Below are 18689 nucleotides of genomic sequence, written 5' to 3'. Positions count from 1 at the left end.
TTTTGTTATCTGAATGTTTCCCATTAGATCATGAATGGATAATCTTAGTTTTCTAAGGGGGTATTTTTGGATTGAGAAAAATGTAATGTATGAGAAATTTGTGACCATTAAAGCAAATACTTTTCTATTTTTTTCTGCTTGCAAATCTAAATTGAAAGGACAGGAATGCCAAACTACACATTTTCTTTCTGCTTCTCTTTAATGGCAAAGGAAAGCTCTTCCTAACAGAGTTGTGAAGTCTACCCACTTGGTTTCAGCAAGTTTACTATTTTTTTTCTTCAGTTACTTTAAGATTTTACAGAGATTGATGTTTTTTTTCAAGAAATAGTTCTGTTTTCTTCTGGCATCTTTTGCGTCTCTGCTGGAATACAGATACTATTTTCCTTGTCTTCAAATTTTCTACTGTTTTTAATTTTCTACATATTATCTGTATTTGTTTTGCATCTTCATTGTTTCTGTGATACAACAAAGTTTGTTTCAAACAGGCATTAACTCTCCAGGAATATAAGCTGAGTTTCCTTTCTTGGAAGTTTTCTCTTTGCAAGAATTAAACAAAGCATTGGCTCCAGTATGTTTTATAAACCCTTTGCTCCAAAACACAATCACAACCCACCTCCCCTTTTGTCCATTAGCTAGGATTATTGCTAGTAAATAAAGCCATTTAAATTCATACTAATAACTCTAATCCATATATATAAACACATGCATATAATATATAACATATATTATTTGTTACACTCATTAGATTGCAATAGGTTGCTGCAAATACCTAGAGAGCTATTTACAGAAATCTTTCCACAGAATCAGCAAACATTCCGGTAACTAGTAGTAATCCTACTCATTGACCTGAAAAAATCTGTTCCGTACAGACTGGCAGCAAACATCTAACAATTAGCTGCACTTCTTTTTGCTGTGGTTATTGTCCACCTAAGAAAAAAACACTGAGAATCGGTTACTCCAAACCTACTATCATCCTCGATTACCGAGAGACAGTAATAAACTATAAGCTACGTAGAATTAACCTGTTTAAACATTTTTGTCGGGTATGTTTTTGACATAGGAGTGAAACAGAATTTAAGGTTTGATGGAATGCATTTGTCCTGGGGAAGGCTGGGACTGCCATCAGAGGGAGTGGGGAGAGTTTTACGCTTAACTGCAGCAGAACTGTGTTGAAGCTGCTTCAGCAGAGGAGAGAATTCCTAGTATATCAGACACTTATGAATCTACAAAGGGGAAACGTCCTTTATTCTAACTAAGAGGATAGCTAAATTATCTTCTATAAGAGAAAGAGTTTGAATTGAAAAAATTAAGCTCATCTAGATCATCCTGAAGATTTGAAATGGAAGAATAGCGTTTTACCATTAGCATAATCTGCCGGAAGAGAGAGAGCATGCATCTTGTTAGGAGAGAAACTGCAAGTCGCCTGAATGAGGGAGAGATTTTTCTGTTGTAACCATACTGTATGGAGACAAGGCATAGCTTTTCTTTCTTTCCTTTGCTTGTCTGTTTCATGAACATTAGTAACTGTATTGTCTATTTGGATGTTATGAATATCTGCTCATATTTGCATTCTCTTAATCTAGCTTGATTTAAGCATTATTTAAACTAGCTGAACAGTGATAAAGCATTCTTTACCTAAGGGTGTAACTAATCTGTGAGCAGGGTACAGGGACACATTAACAATGCTCAAGTTTTCCTGCACATTCTCCTCAAATGGGTCCAGATTTGAGTTGCAAAAGCCCGGTGGAGAGTTACCACCACTAGGGTCAGGGGTACAGAAGAGTTCCTAGTGATTGCTGGTGAAACTGAAAGCTCTCTGTCATGTAACTGGGGTACAGGTATGAAGCTGGTTACACAGAAAATGTCATAACCGTATATGAAGAAATACTGTAGAGCCTATCTTGCAGTCAAATCTCTGTTAATTATATAGATTATTAAAAGCTATTTATGGATAATATAAGAAAGAGTTTTGTGATTGCTAGCAAGCATCTCATTGTATTCATATTTACTTTCACTGCGTTGCTGCATTTTTTAAAGTTCATAGAAAATGAGTATCATTATATTTTTAATAGCTCTTGATTCCTTATCTGCTGAAATAAAATTCAGTACTTTCAGGCAGAACACCTCAAAATATAGCTAGTAAGTGTTGGAAATTCATGTCAAAACATCTGTTTTAGTTTTGCTTTGTTACGCTATTCAATAACATACACTTTTCTATATAAAAATACTTACTTTTATCAAAACAACCCCCTATTTTTACATAATAGATTCCAATTTCTCTATTAACTGTCCTTTCCATCATAACATGTCCTTTTAGTTCAGACCTGTTTTGATATTTTGTTTACAGGTATTCTTGCTTCTGCTGTTCAGCTGACCTTCACTTCAGCATTTCTTGCTATCTTGTGTAGCTGTTTTCTGTGATTTTGATGCATACTCTGCCTGTGCTATATTGAAGGGTCTCTTTATTCATGCTGTCCAGCAAGCTGAGCCTAACAAATTGTATCCCCATCAGATGCTTCAAGCATCAATACCAGAAGTATGCATGGTTCAATAGAAAGTCCTTGTAACAAATCACTATGGAAACATCTCAGCTGATTATTTAATAATTTGATGTATTTTAAAATTAAAAAACCTCAGAAACTCATGCCACGTAATTAGGAGCAGATTTTATATGTTCTATTTCATGAATAGTCCATTGGTTTTACTAGCACATTTAACCAAGTGTGATTCTTTCTATCATAAATAAGGTCTTCAGACTATATGGCTCTACATTTGGATTCAGAGTTCAGGAAAGGTGTGGTTTGTTTCTCTACTAGAAATAAAGAAAAATTCCCTTGAAGGAACAGCTTTAGAATGGTATCATGCCTGAAAGAGCATGTGCGTTTTTTCTTCTTGGATAGATTTGTATTTTTACAAATTATTACCTTTGTGTTCTGGCCTGGGGCCTGGATGAGAACCATTTCTAATGACATGGAAAATTGCAAGATTTGCTCTAATAATGGTTGGGACATTGGTGCTGATACCAGTGATTTCATGTAGGATTGGGTACTTTAGATAGAAGTTTAATGTAATGTTTTGCTTATAATTAACAACAGGTGGTCCAGGAAGTGGTAAAGGAACACAAAGTTTGAAAATAGCAGAACGTTATGGATTTAACTACATATCGGTTGGTGAATTGTTAAGGAAGAAGATCCACAGCACGAGCAGCAATAGAAAATGGAGTCTGATTGCTAAAATAATTACTACTGGAGAACTGGCCCCTCAGGTACAACAGCATTAAGCCTATCCTGAGTTAATGTTTGCTTTCTAAGGATTTGTAAATGCTTTATTAATGTGCATCATTAAGAAAACCTCTTTACAAAACTAAATAAATATTTTTTCTCTCTGTGAAAGGAAACAACCATAACTGAGATAAAGCAGAAATTAATGCAGATCCCTGATGAAGAGGGTATAGTGATTGATGGATTTCCCAGAGACGTTGCCCAGGCAATCTCCTTTGAGGACCAAGTAAGAGATTGTTTTTGTTCTTAAAATAACTGATATGTCTCTACAACAGTTAAGCTTTGTCAAATTAACAGGCAGATTCCAAGAAGGACTAGATGTTATTTCTAACTGAGCATTCCTCTTTAAATCTTTGCAAGTGCATAATTACAGGTTGACAAAAGGTTATTCTTTTGGCTTACGTTATACAGTATAAAGACAGAATATTCTGTAAAAAGACAGTGTGATAATATAACCAATAATCCAAGCCTCCTGTTTCAGTAATGAAAATCCTCTCAAGATGAAGGAGAAAATAACATCAAATCTAACAACTAATATTTTTCAGATATTAATAATTTAGAAAGAGGAAGAAACATTATCTTTCCATATCTATTTGTTCAATTTAATTGACATTAAAGAGAAACATATTTTAATTAGTGCATATCTTCATAATGCATTTAATCTCAAGGTTATTACAGTGCACTGAAAAGACTGGTATAAAATAAGGATTAAAATTGCCTATGTTTTGCAAGTTTTTCCAAACAAGAAATAATGCTTTTTTTTTTTAAGAAACTTGGTTGGTTTTCGTTATTATAAACTACAGTTCTAAGATTTAGTCACTAAAACTGTATTCCCGAGTTCTGTTTGGATGTTTTTTTCACACGTGTATCTTAAACTAATGTAAAAATGCTTAAATTCAGTGGAGAAACAAACAGCTTATGCCATTTTCTGATCAAACACCATTAACGTAACAGTTATGGTCACAAGCAAAGGTTACAATTTCAGTGCTGAATTTCTAGAGTGCCCTTCAGGCAAAACATTTCAAAGTACTTCACAATCGCTACTGTACTACCATTTCTGTACTTTGAATTCTAAGCGGCATTGCCAAGACAGAAGTAACAAAGGAAAGCAGCTAATGAGACATTTCATTAGTGTGCTTTTATAAGGTATTGTTCTGGGCAAAATTTAGAAGACTGAATTGAGGAAATTAAAGGAAACAGACAAAATAGTTATTACAGAATATGGCCAATGACTGCCAGCTATATCGCCTTATAATTAACAAAAGAGAAGATTATCTATGTTATAAATGAAACAGAGAAGAGAAATTTAGGCTTAATGGTCATTTCCTTGCCTCCGTTTCTTTTCCAGTATATTGTGCAATTGTGTGACTTAAGCTTATTTCTTGGGGCTGTGATTTTGCATTGATGTTGTGTCTGATGAAAGAAGAACGGGGGACGTGAGAGTGGAAGGACTGACAGAAGTTTTTTCAACATACAACACCTATTTAAACCAGTGGGATATGCTCAATGTTTTATCTTGGCTTTATATTATAAAGAAATAAAATATGCTTGTTATTTCTTTAAAATTCTCTGTTTAGTAAGCCATAAAGCTGCTCACGTAGGAAGCATGGTCTTGTGATAACGGAAGTCGATTTTCAGCAGACTTAGATCAGCAGACTCGGATCCCATCCACAGCTCTGCCGCAGATTTATTGTACTGAGCCACTTACTTCCCCAGTGGCACCCATCTTCCATCGCTATGAGGCTGATAGTAATCCATGGCATGTCAGATTATTTACATTAAACGTGCTAACATTTTTAAGGAGCTCAAAGATCCCTAAATGGAAAGCACGACTGAGTTGTGGAGAATTCAGTAATTAACTGTTGCCATAATTTGTGTGGGTCTGCAATTAAAGATGTGACTGGTGTTTTCCATGGCTTATAAATGTTATAGCTTTCTTGCTAGCAGTGTGTAGAAGCCATTCATAATTTATAATGAGGAAGGTACAAAATTGTTCTCATTAGCCAAAAGTGACAAGATGAGAAGTAATTAGTTGAAATTTCAGCAAAGGAAGTTTTGACTAAATAGTAAGACACTTTCTAATTAGAGAAAGACCTATTAAGCAATGGAACATATTTCAGAAGAAAAGGGTGGAATTCCATGAAACGGAAATAGTCAAATCACATTTCTGTAATACATGTGCCTTATTCTTACAATGACATCTTTTTTAGAACATGGAGATCTATTGATAAAAAGTTCTGAATAAGAGCTAATTCTTATTAATTTCATCATGGACAAACAGTTACTCTTTTAGAGGTTTTCTTTAAAACAGTTGCATGCTTATGTACCTGAAAACAACAGAAAAGGTTGTATAACAAGCCATTTTAAAGGTTACATTTAGGGGAACTGTCGAAAGATTCATGAAATAGGAGTTATTTAGTTAACCATTTTCCCTCACTTCATGATCTCTTCACAACTGTTAATTGTTTTGATTACGTGGATTCTAATATGAAATTGTATACTTTAGAACAGTGACTGTGCATTATTATTTGTTCCATAAAGCAGCTAAAACACTTCTGGAGTTTAGGAAGTAAATTAAAATACAGATGGTAAGTTTCTGTAAGGTAAATAGAATATTCCACCTATGTGCTGGCCTTCTCAGCTTCTTCAACCGTATAGGATATAGAGTAGATGCCAGTGGAAAGAATGAGCAGCAGGAACAAGGGTGGCTATTAATTTTTTCTTTATTGTTTAAGTGTGTTGGGATGCGTATTTGTCCGCGATCCCATGGAAACTTGGAAAAAGCAAAAAAGCTTTCATTTTAGAAGTAGCATTTTCCACTTTATAGCCTTCCTCCTTTGGCCTTATTTACATAGGCAAAAAACAAACTCCAAGAATATAGGTACTAATAAAAAACAAATTACAGGGGTGAATGTGAAGGATGAGTTACTAAACTACATGGAAATAGAGATAAGTGATACAAGATACGGGGGAGAATAGATAAGGCTGGAACAGGGACTGAACAAATGTGAGTAGAAGGGGAGGCCTATAAACAAAAGAGGCTGCAAAAACCTGAGCGCTTGTGGTCTTTATTAATCATAAGTCTATATTGTTTTGTTACCCTTATGTTTTCCCTGTTTGTGAGGTTTTATGCAGTGGGGTCAAGAAGATATCTGGGCACAGTGTCACATAAAGAGCCAGGAAATCAAAACTTGAACTAGATGTGAACTGGCTGCAGCGGTCGGTGGCAGGCGGACCAGGAGAAAGCCTGCACATTTTCTGATCTAAGCCACACCACCTCCCCTGTCCCTGCCATTGCATGGTGTGGACAGTGGATGCTAAACAACTGAAAGAGAAGGGGGAAATCCATCTTGCTCCCAAATATGCTATAGAGTTCCCCAAACTCTGTTTACTGAACCGTTTTATATATTATAGTATGGATTTTCCATGTATCTCCTTGTATGAATAACATGGTTTTCACCAGAATGAACTGTGCTGAGTTATTACAAAAAGTAAAACTAATTTTATATCAGGAATGGCTCACCATACTAATAGTGGAAAAGGAAAAGGTTGGCTGAGGTGTCTGGTTTCTTTTGCAAGCGTATGTGAAAAACAAGTGTGCTGTGTTTGCAGACACCTTTAACATAAGAAAAGCAAAATTATTTATACTAAAAAAAACCCTTCAGTTTTATAGCTTACACAGCTGTTAATGAGACTTGACATTATTTGAGCTTTCATCATCTATTTTCTGAAAAAGTTATATAAGTATATATATGTGTGTATATATATAAAAATATATAATAGTATATAAGTATATATAGGTATATATGTATCTGTGAACTCTAGTTACAGTACCTGCCCTGCATAGTGTTATAGTATTGAAATATACAGTGATAATGAATTCTTGTTAAACTTCATGTGTAATTGCTCTTGGTACTACCAACACATTTTTATCCCTTCAACTAATCCAGAAGCTGAACATTTTTCTAGGAAGAAATTTTATTCTTAGTAAATGAGTCAAAGCAAACCAACTTATGTTAACATTCCCAAACATAGGTATAGCTAAAAGATTACGTTTTCCTCCTTATTATGTTGCCAGGCTGTCTCCTGTGGACAGTAAGTACTGGAAGCGTTGCTAGGCAGAATAGTATTAAAACACATTGCATCTCAGTGATTAAAGTGCTTAAGAGAAACCAGGATATCATTTGCACTCATAGAATCACAGTATTTCTTTTCCTGTTCAGGTCTAGAAGCCACAGGGAACAAACCCTCCTTCCAAATAATAATGTCAATCCAAAATAAATGTAGAAAAAGCAATTTATACATCTGAGGAATTTTACATTTGAATTAAAGATCACTTTTTTGTTATTTTATCCAGTTCTGTTCATATCACTGTTCCTATCACCCTTATATTTTGAGCAGAAAAGAAGACTCTAAGGTGTCATCAGTGATGTTTTCAGATTTTCAGCAGTGCTTACCAGCCAGCAGCAGCTCTGCCATTCTGGTCACTTGCTTACACCATCTTTACTTTATTACTAATTTACTTTCATTGTAAACTATTTTACTTTCATTGTATTACTAGTTTACTTTCATTTAATGGTCAGTTATTAATTTCAGTCAGTGAGAATTCAGAGCCTTGAATACTGGAGAAGTCACTCAATTTTATCTGAACTTCTTACCTGAGTAGAAATAAGGCCCTTATTCTTCTCTTTTGATTCTACCTTTTAAAACTGAATACATAACATATAACTTCTCTCATTGAAAATCTTGGATTTTTGCCAATTTCTGATTCTCCCATTTCTTAATTCCAGACAGCAGAATCAATACTGCCAACACTTATGGTAGTGGTACTTTTAATAAAGCCTTGAAGTCATGTGATTATGAGAATCTCACTTTAAAACAAAGTAAGTTTCAAGCAGTCATGGCTGGGGAGAAGAAGTGAAAACATGAATTTTGATAACTTAAAGGCAAATAGAAAGAACTTCCAGTTCATATATTTGTTTCAAATATCTGAGAATGTCTGGATTTTATCATTTAAAAATCCTTCTGATTGGCCGTAGCACTGATTTCATACTGATTTATCCTTTCAGTTTGAGCCTAGACATAAAGTTACCCCTAAACCAGAAATTTCAAAATTATTCCATATTCCTGCTGAGTGCAAATACTAGAAAGTTGTTTAGATTCCAAGCACACTTTGGAAAATTCCAAGAGGAAAAGGGTTTGCTTACCATGAACCTGTCAGCTTGAAATTCAGCAAGTCACTTACAGTACTAGCATGCTCAAGCATGCTAAATATCTTCCTCTCCAGTAACACTGTAATGAAATGTCTCTGATTGGTGTATTGAACTCAAATGACTTGTGGAGAAGAAACTGCAGTTTGACTTTCTGTTTAATATCTCAGATGTTGGTAAGTTTTTACCCTTCCCTCGAAAAACAATTTCTCACTTCAGTATTTTCCAGTTAATTCCAGTTACTACCTTTTTTTTCCATTTTCAGTCATTTGTAGATAATTTCTGATTTCAGTAATTTCTTTTCCAACATTAACACTGTTAATTTCAGTAGAGTAAGTACAGCTGAATTTTGTTTGTAAATGTAGAGCAGATAGTAGAATTAATGAATACACATTAATAAATATAATTTAATTCCTTAATAAAAAAGAAGGAATATTTTTGTGGGAATTACTTTATAAATTTTTTAATTTGTGACATGTGGCCTGGGTGACAAGGATATATATGAAAAAGTAAAGTCTTAATTTAAATAGTAAATGGGAGTAGCAAATTTTGTCTGATTCTTTGTTTAAAATGCCCTTAAGAACATTCATATATGCACTACACCCACAAAGAATAACTAGTTCAGCCCAGGTATGAGTCAAGTTATCTATTTAACCCCCAGATATATTCCTATGGAAATTATTTCAGGATTTAATTGTGCTTAAGTAAAGCAGGCTTTGTAAAAGGGACAGAACTGGATGTTGAGAAGAACTAATTTCCTGTCAGTACCTCACAGGCTAAGGAAGCAGTACCATTCCTCCTGATATCTAAACCTTAAAGCAGAAATAATGTCTGCAGTCCCCTCAAAGCCTGACATAGGTGTTTGTGGCCAACTGACCTATGGCAGTCCCACTGCCAAGCTCATGCTGTGTAAAAGGCTTCTCATAGAAAACTTGCTCTATCCCTGGCCAAGAATTTGTGCTCTGGAACAACTAGTAAAATGTTCTGTTGAATGCAGCCATTCTGTTAATCTTTTTAAGGAGAAAGAATCTATTCTTTGCAATAGTGTTTTTTTGTTCCAGTAAAGCTATCTTTTCTGCATCATAGTCTATACATCTTCTTCCTCTTTCTCACTCCGCAGCTTCTACCTCTCTTCCCCAAAATCTCCAGTCTGTTGTCCCAGGCTGATAAGCTTCACAGATACAATTCCCTATTGGATGTATGTACCCAATCATCTGTATGCGGAGTGGAAGGGCTACCACATCAGCAGGCTACATTGCTGTGTTTCCTCTTGTTTATTCTCATTGGCCCTATGAATTTTACATAGCTTTCTTCAAAGCCTAGCCTAAACAAGAGAACTATAGGATGGTCTTATAATTTGTCTTACTGCTCTTACCCTGGTAGCTAGAGCACTGTTCTGGGAAGGGCAAGCAGTGGTTCAAATTTCTTCTGGGTAACAGAACATAGACCTCAGGTTTCCTATTTTCTGGGCAGGTATTCTTCCTGCTAGTCGAGCTAGCCAAAGGAGAGCTCCTCCATCACTGGTCATTACACTGGTCCTTGACCCTTGGGAGAGGACCTGGTGTTCTGAATTCAGAGTAGATGAAGGTGCCTGGTCCACAGTTCTGAACCAGAGATCTGCTTGGACCTTTCTTTGTACAATTACTATTGATGTTTACAGATAGCATTTCCTATTGGCTAGCTGCCCTACACAGGTGAAAATCTGAATCAGTCCTCCCAAAGGCACCTTCCTTTCTCCATCAGTTACTAGGGGGTCTAACTACCTGTTTCTCACTGTATTTCTCAAACACTGAAATGCAGAGTTATATACCTAAAACAGGCAGTGTGAGTATGGTTCAAAACCAGAAAAAATCTTATCAGCAGGATTTCTTCTTTGACAATATAATTAATGATTTTGCTTTTCTAAAACAAGAAGAAAATCTATGCAAACAGTCTAATAACCCAGCAGAGATGTAACTATATTAGCAAATCGTTAATTACAAGGAAGAGCACCCATACAATGGACATAAACTAGCTTGCTAGTAACCTCTACCAATTGGAATAAAAAGTACTGTGAAATTAATGACGATTGTTCATGAGCTGTCAGTTAAGTTTTCTCATGAGTATCTAGTGGAACATACGAGGAATTAAGAAACAGAGCATTTTCGTCTTTTGCCTAATGAGGAATAACGACAGAGAGTGTAATCATCTAATTTTCTAGCAAGCAACCACTCTACTCTCACTAATAAGAGGAGATGTAGAAAATATCCCCAGAGAGAAGAGAGCATCTTTTCACTTACAGTGCTTTACGTCAGTAGCACTACTGACTTGAACAGAATTACTCTGAATTTACTTCCTTGTACCAGTTTAGGAAGGAGATCCAGATCCAAAGACAGTAGGATTTACTCACTAGTAAATACTGTTCTAAAAGAATGAGAGAACTGAGCACTTCCTACCCACCAGTTTTATTTTGAGTTGATGCCATATGTTCTTCATCTCATTTAAAATTCAGAAAGTTATTCATAACCAGAAACCTACATGTACCCATAGGCCAAGATTCTCCCTTCGGCTGAGTTCCAGTTAGTAAGTAAGTAGTCAAATTTGGTTCCCTGAGCCCCAGGATCTCCCTAGGCCAGCTCTGTGTTCAGCAATAAAATTATGACTTGCTATAACTTACACAATTATCTCTTTTTCCAGCAGTCAGCATAGGAAATATTTCCACTAATTTTTTTGGTCCTGAGCTGTCTTTGGCTATCAATAGATGTAGATAATATTTATGACAGAAATGCGCGATATCCCTTTCCTCTCTACTATTTGCACTATTTCCTACATATTCCCTATGATATGCAAATTTCCTTATTTTTTCCTTTACAATAAGGACATTTTCAGCTCTAATGTAGAGCTCAGAAATTTAAAGCTGATCCAGCTCCCCTTTATGTGTACATCAATAGACTTGGAAGCAGCATCAGCTAAATAAAGATGGTCAGGTAAGAAATTATTCAGTATGCACTCCTCTTTATTCTTATAAAACTGACTATAGGAACAAAATCTACACACATGGAACATCACTGGATGACCTGTATACAAAAGCTATGCTTCAGAAAATATGTTACTTTGTGTGTTGTAAATATAAATTTTTCTTTCTGTAAACATAAAATATTTAGTCATTTCTATGATGACAGCTTTTAACTTCAAAAACAAACTCGTAAGTGAAAATTTATGAGCATGTCATTAATCTTATTGTTCCTAACTTTTTATATGCTCTAGGCACATATTAGTGTGAATCATGTGTCCATTAGAAACGCAAAATATTTGTTTAGCTGAGGATAAAATGCAAGCATTTTATCTCTTTCTTGTTGTTGTAGTAAATTGAAAATTTCCTTGAACACTAATACTTAATCACATTACAAATTTGTAGCCTGATTTCTAAGAAAGCAAATCTTACAATATTGTGCTGGTTTTTCCATGCTTTGTATCTTCTTAGCAGATATCAGTTAAGTTGAACAGAATATTGAGTTCTTGTGTATGGAGCCTCTGTTGCTCTCTTCATTGAGAGAGTTATTGTGGGGACCTCACCTCCTTAAAGAAAGGCCTGGTCACAAGGCTTGCAGCTAGAGATGCAGAAACATCCAAATGCAGGCTTATGATTCCTGCTCTTTGGCAAGACAAGGGGTCTGTTCATCAGCCATCTGTCCTTTGGGACACTCTGTGTATTTGCACTGCCAGTTTGTTATGTGGATGACAAGAACAATGGTTTCTTGAATATCTTTCCTCACACACATTTGTGGACAAGAATAAGACCCTCTGCCTTCCACACAAGAAGCATATTAGGGGAAAACAGCATGAAGGAATCCAGTTCTTCTGCCTGTGCTGTTTCTATACACAGTGGATCTTTTCTACGGATTAAGTCCAAAGACGCAACTTATTCCCTTGTTATAAAACTCAACAGCATTTAGTTCTGAGTTTCAGAAACAGGTTTGTTTTCAAGTGAGTCATAAAAAACATCTTCCTTTGTTAGGAAAAAGAGATTCATACTTATTTTTACGTAGGAGAAGTAAATATATTGCCAGAGAAGTAATCCCAGATGTCCATATGTTCACACTAGTCTGTTACATTCCAACTTAAATTTATAAGCGCGTCTTGCAGGCAATTGCAGTTGAGGTAAATGGGAGCAGAGTGTTTCGTGAAAACAGGAGTGAAATATCAATAGCATTTCACAGGTTTACCCTGGAGGTTATAAAGTGTGTAGGAGAAATATAGTAAGTGCTATTATGTCTGTATACCCACGGATGTAGAAGAGATGATACTCTTTTGCATATCTAAAAACAAGTAGAGACATATGTTTATAACATGGTTTTCATCTACTTTCTAATGGGAAAGATGCATGTTCTGCAGGTAACAGATGAATTCATAGAGGCATCACATAGTCAGAATCTATTTTATATTCCTACCTCAAAAAGTGAAATACCTTTGAATTATTTTTTTTTCCACTTCAAAAAACCATGTAGACAATAGTTAATTTGAAACTGTGCTTCATAAATTGAGAATTTTAAGCCATTGTTTTCACTGACACTTTATTGGAGTGAATGAAGTGTATTTCAAATTGCAAAAGCAAGACTTTCAGAGTAAATATAAAGGCTTTGTTTATTATTACTGTTGGTAAAGCAATAGTACTTAGTTCTTGTAGAGAACTTTCCACTTTAAAAAGCAATATGAAATAATTAAGAGCCTAATTAATTAATTTTCCACAACAATCACTGTATTGTACCTGCTTATTATCCTCATTTTACAATTAGAAGGAAAAAAATTAGACCGAAAGCATGCTTTCACATTTTCTTAAAAAGGAACTGACCCCTGAAGCAAATCCAGTTTGTGGGAATTAAGCGAATGAGAGTCCGCACACCTGGTAGGGGTCATGGTGTCTTTCACATCCTTCCCTTGCTCTGAGGCAGCACTTATTGAGCCACAGTTTCTTTAAAGAACTGAGATTGACTGAAGAAGGCTGTAGTCACGTGTGTGTCAAACAGAAGGAGATCTTCTCTTTGTTTTCTTTCCCTTTTTCCTTTAAGACTATTTATTTCTTGGGGCATCTGTTTATTATAACTACTCTCTGTAAGGTTTGATGTTACTCATGAAGTTACATTATATGCAAAAGCTTAGGTTCTAGACCTGAGGAGGTCTGTTACGACTTCATGGGGCTGAGTACATGGTAGATGCTAGATATGAAAATGTTTGGGAGCAAGCACTGAAATGGGGGATAAAACCAGCTACAGCTGGAAGCATCTGAAGATTTCTTGCCCTGCTTCTTAGCTAGTGTTAGACTGTTAGGATCAGTAGAAATGGAAATACTAAATAAAACTGCTCACTTGCTTAAGTTGCTGTTGTCCCTCACTTTACTAGATCACTGATTTGCAGTTACAATTTCTGAGGCCCCGTGTAATTTATATTAGGAAATGCCAGTCAGCCGGATATCCATACTGGAACATGAGATGACCATGTGCTCAGTCCCTGCAATGTGCATCAGGCATGGAACACTCTTTTATGACCTAAAATGTTTTGAAACCTGTAGTATTTTCTTTCAGTGATGGTTCAGGTCCACATCATAAATTGGATTTGTTTACTACTGTATGCTCTTTAAATTCACAACTTCTGATTCCTCATTAGACTTCTACTACTATTTAAACAATCTTAATTTAACAGAGCTGCTTTTAATGAAGTCCATATTGCATGAAAGTCTACCACAGAAACTTACTTTTGTATTCTTTCATATGAAAATTATGTGCTTTAAAGTTATTATGGGGTAGTAAAATTTAAGTGTCATAACTCACTCTGTGAAAGGGACAAAATGAACCCGTCAACTATATAAATAAATATTCTGAGAAAGGGTGAAAAGTTATTCTATTTTTGCAGAAGTTGAGGTACCTGCATTGGAGGTAGGCAAAAGAGAACAAACAGCTTCTCTTCCTCTGGTAGCTATGTAAAAAAAAAAAAATTACAAGGTAAAATATTCAAAATCTCATTACCAGAATTAGTACTGCTGGTTTTAGTTTGTAGTTTGTGTCCTCATCTCTCCAATCATCTACCATGTGCATTTAAAAAAAAATTGAATTTCTTTAAAATCTTGCTTGATTTTCTGTAATGAAGAAGTGACCACAATCCCGCTTGCTAGTGCTGCTTACCAAACTTTTATCTTTAGAGCTCTGCTTTTTAGCCATTTTCTCTTTCTGCTTCCTCATCTCTGCATCCTACTCTGTCAAAGACCTCCTGAGTAACTGAAGGCTAATGACAATCACCCCACTTTTGAAAAGCTGTATTGATTCTTTTGATTTCTGAAGAAACTTTCTATGCTTAGACTGCCAGGCGAAAAAGCCTGACTATACCTAAGGCTGGATACCCTCAAAGGCCTTAATCCAGCTAGACATGGTTTTTTTGTTTGCTTGTTAGTTTGAACTTGGTTATTAATTTCCCAAGTTTGTCCATCTGTGAAGTCTTGAAAATTCAGTCTAATATATGTTTGTTTTTAGGCAATTTTAGATTGTTAGGTAGAGTGACCTAGATATGGAGAGTATTCATAAGTATAATTCATTCATTCTGACCCTCAGTAGTAATATATTAATAAAAACTGTGTAAGGAACATAAAAATATAAATTAGTTACTTCTTTACACTTAGTAGTTAGAATACGTGTAAATGCTTGGTGATACTGTTGTGTAGTTCAAACTTGACTGTCTGATTTACATAATACTAAACTGAATACAGGCAAAGTAATTTTATTTATAGGTAAATACATGAGAAATAATGTCTATTTAGCATTCCTGAGCATTCACCATCATTGATAATGTAACTAAATTATGTCATTTCTGAAATACTGGCTAAATTTTTTTTACTAATATTAGTTAAAGTATGAACTTATTTGTTCAGATAAGTAAGGACAGCAGAAGGAACTTCATGCTTATGTGTGAGAACAAATAAACCCCTTCTAATCTGTAGTCATATGAAAATGTGCACAGCACAATAGGGTTTATTTTTATCTCAAATGCTTCATACAGAGAATTCTAATACATTTTAAAAGGTGACAGTAAGCTAATGAGAAAAAGATTTGTAGGCGAGTCTTTAAAGAGAGAAGCTTTTTTGTTACAACAGCAAGGTACATGAAAGAACAGAATCAAGGCAGAAGTCTTGTAGTTAATATGTAGTTAATATACACTGTCTGCCCAGTTTACAGTCCTGTCAATTCAGGTGTCTGAGTGGCATCTCCTGTTTTATGCACCATGTGCTGAAGAACAGTGGCCTCTGAAGACTACCTGAGAACATTTAGAAGCATTCGTAAGAAAGTGGGGCTATCATAGCTTTCTCCTCCATCAAACCCCAAGAATCTGTCTGCTATATCTCCTTGATAGCAGGAGTAACTAAAAGTCATGAAGAAGGCTGGAAGCCATAAGGGTAGCTTGAATTTAACTGGGAAAGAGCTAAACTTCTGAAAGTTTTTTTTCTCACTGCCTTAAGGCTGTACTTCCTCAGTATTAGTGCAGGGATGGGTGGGTGTGACACACTGACCAAACTGGATGGGAGAAATTAAAATTGTCTTAGCTGCCACATACAACCTCTTGAAAAGTGCACTAATGCTCAAGTGAGATTTCAAAAAACAAAGAGAATGTTATAAGGGGAATAACTGCAATAGTAATGTCAGGGCTAGGAAGCATTTAAGTAATGTCATAGGACTAAAAATATGTGTTAACGAGAGAAAGGTGCGATTATCATAAATTTATTAATAAGGAAAGCTGAGCCTTAGCAAGAGTGTACTTAAGTCAGTGGGTAACTTTACTGTGGATCTTGGAACAGATCTCTTTTCACCTGGTCCTAGGCATCAGTCAGCTCTATAGTGGCTGTTGGGTTTCAAATGCCACCTTACAGAATGGCATTTTAAACAAAAATCATACAAACAGTTACCTGCAGAGTATGGGACACAGATTTTGCTCTTTTTGAATATTTTAATTTTAGCTAGTGGAATCTTCTGGTAATGCAAAGGAGAAACATGTAGCCTAGAAAAGGTCCCTGAGATGAGCTAAAATACTTTCATTAAGCTTTTTCCTTAAAATTTCAGGTGAAACAAATAGATAAACCTTCACAAAAGACAAACAAGCCCTTTCCCAAGCCTATGAATTTCCCGTAACAAAAAAAAAAACAAAACTTAATCAAGTTCCAGCTTATCCAAATGTACCATATCTGAGCCTCACATAATAATGGAATTGTTGAGTATTGTTGTGCTGGATAGTCAACTAAATTGACAACTTTTTGAATTGCTCTTTCCACAGATCTGTACCCCAGATTTGGTGGTATTTCTGGCGTGTTCCAGTCAAAGGCTGAAAGAAAGGTTACTGAAACGTGCTGAACAGCAAGGAAGACCTGATGATAACCTGAAAGCCACTCAGAGAAGACTAATGAATTTCAAGCAAAATGCTGTCCCGTTGGTTAAATATTTCCAGGAAAAAGGGCTAATCATCACAGTAAGTCCTTTCGTATACATCTCTGAAAATTCAGCTGTCATTGTAGTTATATTTGGCTCCTGAGATCTTTTGCTTTAAGAGGTTAGATGAGGCAAATTATGTTTTGGGTATATACACCACGGTTACTGAAGGCAAATTTTTCCCTTTTTTCTGTAGATATGAAGTGAAGACGTACTGCGTATAACATGACATTCTTTATATAGTTGTTCTGTACAAATCCGTAAAATATTTTTCAATTGCGATGCTAAAAAGCTTGTATGAGAGTCAAAGGGTGCATATGTGTGTGTGTATGTATATATGTATGTATATATAAAAGATAACATTGACAAGGACTTTAACCATTTTCTAAAATGGATAGCTCTAAGACGTTTTTATCAGATTTAGCCAATCATTTTCCAAATTTTGAAGACAGGGATAGATAAGACTGTAAAGACTTAAGGCTGGCTTAGGCTGCTCTGAGTTCTATACCCTTTTAATTTGAGAAAGACTGCAAAGTGGTATAAACTGAGGCAGAAGCTGAATAACTGTTATAAAGAATATTTTCAGTAAAATGCAGCAACACAGAACGAAAGTCATCTGTGTGTAGATGACAAAGAGACCACGTAAGCACCATGTCAATTCTTTGCAGCAGGCATAAATTGCTCCTCCAACTGGCTGCAAACCCTCTGCTCAGAGTTTGTTTGCATGAAGGAAAAAATACCTTTGAAGCGCTGGTTGCTATGTCAGTGCAGCAGTCTTATGCCTTGTATGTAGTCATGTACTTTTTGGATGCTTGCCTTTGGGGTGTGTTGCAGGGGAGAGGAAAGCAGAAAAAAGTATATTCTAACAGAGGGACGCTCTTGAGTGGGAGTAAACCAGTACATCTTCTTCAAGAAGTAAGTTTATAAAAATGTTGACTGACACCAGTAACTGAAAAGCCCTTAGTTTATCTCATCATGGTTTTAACATGCCTTACTTGGTCCCCTAGAAAGTTTAACATTTCAGATAAAAATTTGATGACAAGAAAATTACACTGTAAATATTGGAAATTTGTAGGAATATTGATTTCTGCAATATTCAGGGAAAGAAAGACTATCTTTAAACACAAAACATACTTAAAGCTGCATGTATAAATAAAACCAGAAGTAAGTAGTGGAAGTAGGGCTAGCAAGTACTGCAAAAGTATTAAAGCACTTAATCATGTTGAAATCAATGAGCAATTGACAACAGTTGAATTACTGACAAGTTCTAAATTACAAATTGTGTCTGGCTGTAATACTGCACAGAACTGGGTACCACATATGATACCGTAAGAACATAAAAAGCCTGTTTTGTTTGTTGGGATAGCCTGAATAACCTAGGTAGTTCACACTGGTATATTCTCCTCACAGCAAGTGTGACTAAGTCTTTTCAGTTCTGTGTGCTGATCAGGTTCACCAAGGGCCAAAACATTGATAGTTGCAAAGCCATCTAATGATGTTAGTACCCCTAATAATGCATTTAATCTTTCTGGATTTCCAAGTAAAAATCTCAGGAAACTATTATATTTTTTTCTGCAAAAAGTATCTGTTCTGTTTGAGGATTTTCATTAGCTCTATTAGGAAGGATGAGAGAACTGGAATTCTTGGAAATTATTTTACATTATTGAGGAGGTATGTATTTTGTGACATTTCTATAGCCCTTTCAAGTGCTCTACATATAGAAAGCATACTTAGCTCTTCAGGGAAGATGCATC

The 18689-nt window shown here is 35.5% G+C and overlaps 1 protein-coding gene across 3 annotated transcripts in view; it reads left to right on the top strand.

Moving 5' to 3' along the window:
- Positions 1-18689, top strand: part of AK5 (adenylate kinase 5) — a 106807-nt gene that overhangs the window by 6036 nt on the left and 82082 nt on the right. For all 3 annotated transcript variants that reach the window (XM_067301040.1, XM_067301039.1, XM_067301038.1), the window contains exons 4-6: positions 3096-3265; positions 3394-3507; positions 16784-16975. In XM_067301040.1, coding sequence (XP_067157141.1) covers positions 3096-3265; positions 3394-3507; positions 16784-16975 — 476 coding nt within the window. The remainder of the gene's footprint in view (positions 1-3095; positions 3266-3393; positions 3508-16783; positions 16976-18689) is intronic.

This window comes from Apteryx mantelli, chromosome 8 (assembly GCF_036417845.1).
Source record: "Apteryx mantelli isolate bAptMan1 chromosome 8, bAptMan1.hap1, whole genome shotgun sequence".
NCBI classification, from domain to species: Eukaryota; Metazoa; Chordata; class Aves; order Apterygiformes; family Apterygidae; genus Apteryx; species Apteryx mantelli.
Note: the sequence above shows the minus strand (reverse complement) of the source record. Positions and strands in the feature narration are given on the sequence as shown.